The sequence below is a fragment of the Diceros bicornis genome, chromosome 5 (genome assembly GCF_020826845.1).
Source record: "Diceros bicornis minor isolate mBicDic1 chromosome 5, mDicBic1.mat.cur, whole genome shotgun sequence".
Taxonomy (NCBI): domain Eukaryota; kingdom Metazoa; phylum Chordata; class Mammalia; order Perissodactyla; family Rhinocerotidae; genus Diceros; species Diceros bicornis.
The window spans coordinates 70,227,576-70,236,270 of record NC_080744.1 but is presented as its reverse complement, the minus strand read 5'-3'; the positions used below and the strand labels follow the sequence as shown (position 1 = coordinate 70,236,270).

Here is an 8,695-nt window from a genome sequence, read left to right as displayed (position 1 = left end):
ATGATCTAACTATATGCTGTCTACAAGAGACTGATTTCAGATCCAAAGACACAAATAGGTTAAAAGTAAAAAGATTGATAAAGATATTCCATGCAAATAGTAACCAAAAGAGAGCAGGGGTGGCTATCCTACTATCTGACAAAATAGACTTTAAATCCAAAAGGGTTACAAGAGACAAAGAAGGACATTATATATTAAAAGGTTTAATACATCAAAGATGTAACAGTTGTAAACATTTACCCATCTAATGACAGACCTTGAAAATATATTAAGCAAAACACAACATACCAAAACTTAGGAGATGCAATGAAAACAGTGCTAAGACAGAAATTTATAGCTGTAAATGCTTACCTTAGAGGAAAAAAATCTGAAATCAACATTCTAACCGTACAACTTAAGGAACTAGAAAAAGAAGAAGGAACTAAACCCAAAGGTAGCGGAAAGAAGATTAGAGCTAAGCTAAGCAAAATAGAAGATAGAAAAACAACAGAAAATTTCAAACCAAAAGCTAGTTCTTTGAAAAGATTAATGAAGTAGACAAAGCTTTAGCTAGACCAGGAAAAAGAGAAGACTCCAGTTACTAAAAAGCAGAAATAAAAGTGGGAGTATTACTAATAATTCTATAGAAATAAAAAGGATTATAAGAGAGTATTATGAGCAGTGGTATGCCAACAAATTGGATAACCTAGATGAAACGGATATATTCCTAGAAACACAAAACCTTACCAAGAATGAATCATGAAGAAATAAAAAATCTACATAGACCTATAACTAATAAAGGAGGTTGAATCAGTGCTCAACAACCTCCCAACAAAGAAAAACCTTGCAACTGATAGCTTCACTGGTGAATTCTACCAAACATTTAAAGAAGAAATAACACCAGTCCTCAAAGTTTTCCAAAAAATTCAAGAAGAGGGAACACTTACTAACTCATTCCAAAAAGCCAGCATTGCTCTGATACCAAAGCCAGACAATGACAACATAAGGGAAAAAAAGCTACCGACCAGGGGCCGGCCCAATGGCATGGTGGTGAAGCTCCCATGCTCTGCTTTGGCAGCCCGGGGTTCGCAGGTTCGGATCGTGGGCGCAGACCTATGCACCACTTGTCGAGCCATGCTGTGGCAGGTGTCCCACATATAAAGTAGAAGAAGATGGGCACAGATGTTAGCCCAGGGCCAATCTTCCTCAGCAAAAAGAGGAGGATTGGCAATGGATGTTAGCTCAGGGCTAATCTTCCTCGCAAAAAAAAAAAAGCTAAAAACCAATATCCCAGATGAATATTGATACAAAAAACATAAACAAAATATTAGCAAACTGAATTCAGCAGCATAATAAAAGTTTTATACACTTTGAACAAGTGGATTTATCCTTATTATGCAAGCATGGTTCAACAGATAAAAGTCAATCAATATAATATGCTACATTAACAGAATGAAGGGTGAAAACCCCACATGATGAATCGATGCAGAAAAAGAATGTGACAAAATTCAAGAGCCTTTTTTGGTAAAAACACTCAATACTAGGAATAGAAGGAAACTACTTCAACATAACAAATGCCACATATGAAAATCTCACAGCTAACATCATAATCAATGGAGAAAGACTGAAAGCTTTTCCTCTAAGATCAGAAACAAGACAAGGATGCCAGCTTTTCTACTTCTATTCAATATAGTGTTGGAAGTTCTAGGCAGAGGAATTAGTCAAGAAAAAGATTGAAATTGGAAAGGAAGACGTAAAATTATCTCTGTTAGCAGAGTACTTGATCTTATATGTAAAAAACACTAATGATCCCACACTCAAAAAACTGTTATGATAAACAAATTCAGCAAAGTTTAAGGCTACAAAAGCAATGTACAAAATCAGTTGCCTCTCCATACACTAATAATGAACAATCTGGAAAAGAAATTAAGATAATTCTCTTTACAATAGCATCAAAAACAATAAATACTTAGGAGTTAATGAAGGAGGTGAAACACTTGTACACAGAAAAGTATAAAATATTGCTGAAAGAAACTAAAGATGACACCAGTAAATGGAAAGACACCCCATTTTCATGGATTAGAGGACTTAATAGTTGTATGATGTCAATACTATCCAAAGTGATCTACAGAGTCAAGGTAATCCATTTCAAAATTTCAATGGCATTTTTTACAGAAATAGAAAAACACATCCTAAAATTCAGTGGAAAGTCTAGGGACTCCAAATAGCCAAAACAATCTTGAAAAAGAAGACCAAAGTTGGAAGGGTCACACTTCCTAATTTCAAAATTTACTACGAAGCCACAGTAATCAAAACACTGGTGGTACTGACATAAAAACAGACATAAAAACCAGTGGAACAGAATAAAGAATTGATCGAGAAATAAATCCTCACATATATGGTCAAATGCTTTTGGGGAAGTGTGCCAAGACCATTTAACGGGAAAAGGACAGTCTTTTCAACAAATGGTATTGGGAGAACTGGATATCTACATGCAAAAGAATCAAGTTGGACTCTTACCTAGTACCATATACAAAAATTAACTCAAAGTGGATCAAAGACCTAAATGTAAGACCTAAAACTATAAAACTCTTAAAAGAAAATGGGGGAAGCTTCAGGACATTGGATTTGGCAATGATTTCTTGGATATAACACCCAAGTCACAGGCATCAAAAGAAAAAGTAGACAAATCAGACTTCCATCAAAATTGAAAACTTATGCATCTAAGGACCACTATCAACAGAGTAGATAAAAAAAATCCACAGAATGCAAGAAAATATTTTCAAATCACATATCTAATGAGGGATTAATATCCAGAATATATAAAGAGCTCCTAAAATGCAACAACAACAAAAGACAACTCGATTAAGAAATGGGAACAGGACTTGAATAGACAGGTATCCAAAGAAGACATACAGATGGCCAATAAGCACATGAAAAGATGCTCAACATCACTAATCATTAGAGAAATGCAAATCAAAACCACAATGAGATACCACTTCACACCCATTAGGATGGCTATTATAAAAAAACAAATAGAAAACAATACGTGTTGGTGAGGAGGTGGAGAAATTGTCTTGAAGAGGAAATGGTTCACAGGAGGGCTGTTTCATTCATTCGGTCAGTGCTGGCTCCTCTGCCTCAACTATTTACCAGCCCCAGACCTTTGGTGTTCAGAATACCCACTGTTCCAAACTACTCCACAACTGTTTATTTTCATGCTTCCTGAAAGTCGCTGTTGCTTTCTATCATGTTTCAGGGCAACTTCACAGTTGGAAAAAACTGGAGAAATTGTTCTGGCCTAATGAATTCTTCAATAATAAGATGAAAACCTCATATTCTGCAAAATCATACCCTAAAAATGAAAAGCCTTATGGGGAAAATAGGTTCAGAACTTTGTAATCTGAGCAGTAACAAAAACAAAAATTCTAAATTTTCCCTAGTATCTGCACTGAGAATAAGTCCATCTTTTGCAGCCTTAAACTTTTGGGGTTGTGTTTCTTCCTTTCAGATATAGAACCTTGCAATCAATCACTTCTAACAGAAACTGTTTTCATCAATATTAAACATGATCTAGAAGTAGCCTTCTTCATTAATCAATGCTTTTTTCTTAATCACCAGGTGAAATGTCTTCATAGCTTATCTGTACTTGCAGCTTCCCAGACAGCTTAACATAGTGATAACTTGGGTGGTTTTTGAAGCCACTAAACCCACCACTCCTTGCACTTAAAGGATTTTTGTCTTTTTTTCTTAGGGTCTTCATTGCTAAGAGTTTCTCTTTAGTTATGAGAAAGTTTGCCTCGGATTCCTTCAACACATTAGTTTACTGGGGAAAATGTTTGAACCAATGCATCTTCTACATAGGACTGACATCATTCCCCTATTTACCATTCCCCTATTTACCAGTTACATATCAGCAAATAATATACGTTACAGAAACACACATACCTTGCAGCAGAACAGACTGTGTTTCATGGTATGACAACTTAAGTCTTTAATTTAGGGAAGAAAGAAGGATTAAATCTTTTAATTTCTTTTCCCTTATGGTGTTTCATTTTCTGCCTTTGTAACAAAGAAGCAATGATTTGGTTCACTTTGATATTTCCTCAGTGTTCTCCATGACCTATGGAAAATAAGAATTAACATGTTTTCTCCATTTCAAATTTTTGTTTATATGCACACCCAGCAACACATCTCTCTTGCCTTATTCACATATATAAACCCACTCCTGTGTGTGATATGAAGAGTCGCGGTGAACTAGCCTAGAACACCCCAACAAGCCAGCACTCTGCCCTACAATGCTCATCAGAACACAGAGGAGTCGTGTGGGGTCTCACATAAGTAAGTGTCCCTGTCTTTCCCACTGCCTATTTTTTCTGTTACCCAAAGTTCTAAAAACCATGGTGATTTTTTTTAACATATTAGAAATGATAAGAGTGGGTAAGGGGAAAAGATTGCTAGAGTGAGTCACACTAACAGCAATGAGAAGTAATAACTGATGGCAAGAAAACAGAAGAAAGTGTCAAACACAAGGACTAAAAGAACCTGTGGCTGGCTAGGGCTATTTAGTGTAGGGGCAAAAACTCCCCCTAGAGCCAATGAGCCCTGAGGCTGTCACCCATATTTGTGGAAGTATAAGTGCAGTATGAAAAACATGGGTTTGGGAGCTCGACTCACCTTGTCCTACCATATTCTAGATGTGTGATCTTGATCTTAACCTCTCTGAGCCTCAGTTTTCTCTTTTGTAGAGTGAGAATAATACCACCTGCCTCACAACAGGTGTTAAGACTTGTATGAGTTAATGTGTATGAAATATCGACCACAGTGCCTGGCACATAATAGGCACCTGACGTGCGTGAGTATATCATTACATTGCTTTCTTTCCATTTGAAGAGCTGTACTTTCAGAACTAGGGCATTATTGCAATAGGAGCGATACATACTTACAACCTAAACGTATGCTAGGATTTAGGCTGTGGGTTCACTTAACGAACAAATTGGAAAGATTGCCTAGGGAGGTCTATATTCTAGAGGCACACAAGGTGACATGAACAAACCTATCAGAGGGGAGCTGATAAACTGAATAAGACTTTAATGGTGTGGTGGCAAGGGGAGTTTCTTGGTGAAGATAGATTATTAATAATTTTTAAAACAGAATGTACCATTATGCTGTGATTTTCATAATATAAATATGAGCTAATATGATTAAGCAAGTCCTAGTCCCCATAATCAATTTTATTGTCATGACACAGATCTTGTCATATGTGGTAAAAGGCATTTCTCTTGCTTTCCTTATAGTTATGGCCTCGCAATTATTGACTGAGATTGTTTGACCTTGAAAAAATAAGCAGTCAGTGAGCTAATTTTGTGAGCTATGCCCAATACCTTATCCAGATTTTTATCCTTTGTTTTGACATCTTTTTTCCCTCCATTAAAAAAAGTTGCAATTTGGGCCGCCCTGTGGCATAGCGGTTAAGTGCGCGTGCTCCGCTGCTGGCGGCCTGGGTTCGGATCCCGGGTGCGCACCGACGCACCTCTTGTCAAGCCATGCTGTGGCAGCATCCTATATAAAGTTGAGGAAGATGGGGACGGATGTTATCCCAGTGCCAGTCTGCCTTAGCAAAAAGAGGAAGGATTGGCATGGATGTTAGCTTAAGGCTGATCATCCTCACACACACACAAAAAGCTGCAATTTAATACTTAAGTTCCAAAACTCTTTTCCCAATTAAACCAGAGTACCTCCACGTGGAAAGAGTTTAAGTACTTTCCATTTTATTACAAGTGAGTCTTTATAAACAGAAAGAGGTCAATTTGTTGTTGTTTTGTGTGTGTCTGTTTTCTAAAAAATAATTGAGATTTTACCATCCCATTGAACATTCTGGAAAAAAAATCAAGAGGCAAGCCTTTTGAGGAGAGATGCCATTGGTGAATTATGTGCATAGGTACTTGGGCATTCAAAGCCTTATGGCAGTCGACCATTCCCACACTTTCCTGTCAGATTTGGCATTATTTGTGTTAATCTTTCCAGTTAACAGCATGATGAATAACAAATTTTCAGTTCTCTGAGAATTTCTTCACTGGTTATTTTACTATCAAGCACTTCACAAATGAATGTGGTTCCAGACATTATCATTACAAATATAGCAAAGATCAACAAACTTAAACCGTTAAAATACATGATTTCACTTAATTATAAAGTACAGAAACATATCTCAATCTCTTGATAACTCAAGATTACTTTTTGAGCATATTAAAATACACTATCCAATAGCATCATTTAATAATGGCATCTCTTTTTCAGTCTGACTTTTTATTGTGAAATATACATAACAAAAAAAAAATTTACCCCCCCCCTTTTTTTTTGGTGAGGAAGATTGGCCCTGAGCTAACATATGTGTCAATCTTCCTCTATTTTGTCTGTGGGATATCGCCACAGCATGGCTTGATGAGTGGTGTGCAGATCCGCACCTGGGATCCAAACCCATGAACCCTAGGCCACTGAAGCAGAGTGTGTGAACTTCATCACTATGCCACCAGCCGGCCCCTAAAACTTACCATTTTAACCATTTTTAAGTGTACAGTTCAGTGTCATTTAGTACATCCATATTGTTGAGCAACCATTACCACTATCCATCTCCAGAACTTTTTCATCATCCCATACTAAAACTCTGTACTCATTCAATAACAATTCCCCATTCTCCTACTCTCAGCATCTGGTAACCATCATCCTACTTTCTGTCTCTATGAATTTGATTATTCTCGATATCTCAAAAAGTGGAATCTTACAATACTTTTCTTTTGTGTTTGGCTTATTTCACTTAGCATAATGTCTTAAAGGTTCATCCACAGTTGAGCATGTATCAGAATTTCATGCCTTTTTAAGGCTAAATAATATTCCATTGTATGTATATACTACATTGTGTTTATCAGTTCCTTCATCAATGGACATCTGGGTGATTTCAACCTTTTGGCTATTGTGAATAATGCTCCTATGAACATTGGTGTACAAATATCTGAGTCCCTACTTTCAGTTCTTTTGTGTATATACCCAGAAGTGGAATTGGTGGATCATACGGTAATTCTGTGTTTAATTTTTTGAGGCAATGACATACTGTTTTCTAGTGTGGCTGCACCATTTTACATTCCCACAACAATGCTCAAAAGTTCCAATTTCTCCACATCCTTGCAAACATTTGTTGTTTTCTGTTTTTTTTTTTTTTTTTACAGTAGCCATCCTAATGGGTGTGAAGTGGTATCTCATTGCGGTTTCGATTTGTGTTTCCCTAATGATTAGTGATGTTGAACATCTTTTCATGTGCTTGTTGGCCATCCATATATCTTTGGAGAAATGTCTATTCCAGTCCTTTGCCCATTTTTAAATTGGGTTGTTTTTTATTTGTTGTTGCATTTTAGGAGTTCTTTGTATATTCTGGATATTAATCCCTTATCAGATACGTGATTTGTAAATATTTTCTCTCATTCTGTGGTTTGCCTTTTTACTTTGTTGATAGTGTCTTTTGATGCATAAAAGTTTTTAATTTTGATCAAGTCCAATTTATCTAATTTTTCTTTTGTTGCCTGTGCCTTTGGTGTCATATCTAAGAAATCATTGCCAAATATAGTTTCATGAAGCTTTTCCCCTGTTTCCTTTGAGACTTGACAGTTTTAGTTCTTATGTTCAGGTCTTTGATCCATTTTGAGTTAATTTTTGTATATAGTGTAAGGTAAGGGTCCAACTTCATTCTTTTGCATGTAGATATCCAGTTTTTCCAGCACCATTTGGTGAAAAGCTGACTGGCTTTTTGAAACAACTTTACTGAGGTACAATTTACATCTTATAAATTCACCTTTTTAAAGTATACAATTCAACAAATTTTAGTGATTTACAGAGTTGTGCAACCATTAACACAATCCTCTTGTAGAATAACTGTATCACCCTAAGAAGATTTTTCATGACCATTTGCAGTCACTACCCATTCCAACTTCCAGCCCTCGGCAACCACTTTCACAATATCTTCAAGGTTCATCCATGTTGTAGCATCTACCTTAATATAAATGTAAGCATACAATTTGTGGTCTTTTGTGGCTGGTATCACTTAGCATAATGGAGATTTATCCATGTTATATAGCATTTATCAGTACTTTGTTCCTTTTTATAGCTGAATAGTACTCTACTTTATGGATATACCATATTTTGTTTATCTACTGACAAGTTGATGGACATTTGGATTATTTCTACTTTCTGGTTATTATTAATAATGCCACTATGAACATTCATCTTCAAGTCTTGAACATATGTTTTCATTTATTTTGGGTAGTTATCTAGGGATGGGATTGATGGGTGATATATTTAACTCTTTAAGAAACTGCCAAACTGTTTTCCAAAGTGGCTATACCATTTGAAGTTCCCATCAGCAATGTATTCTAGTTTCCCCACATTCTCACCACCAGTTGTTAACCTTTTGTTTCCACTATAGCAGTGTTAGGTGTTAAGTGGCATCTCAATGTGGTTTTAATTTCCATCTCCCTAATGACTAACAATGTCAAGTATCTTTCTGTGCATTTATTAGCCATTAAGTTAAGTGGCATCTCAATGTGGTTTTAATTTCCATCTCCCTAATGACTAACAATGTCAAGTATCTTTCTGTGCATTTATTAGCCATTTTTATATTTTCTTTGGTAAAATGTCTATTTAAATATTTTACCCAAATCTTAAC

General features: G+C 36.1%; 1 protein-coding gene across 1 annotated transcript in view; it reads right to left on the bottom strand.

Moving 5' to 3' along the window:
• Positions 1-2,716: 2,716 nt before the first annotated feature.
• NRG4 (neuregulin 4) overlaps positions 2,717-8,695 on the bottom strand; it is a 160,629-nt gene continuing 154,650 nt past the window's right edge. The window contains exon 7 of the mRNA XM_058542163.1: positions 2,717-4,102. Coding sequence (XP_058398146.1) covers positions 4,086-4,102 — 17 coding nt within the window. The 3' untranslated portion in view covers positions 2,717-4,085. The remainder of the gene's footprint in view (positions 4,103-8,695) is intronic.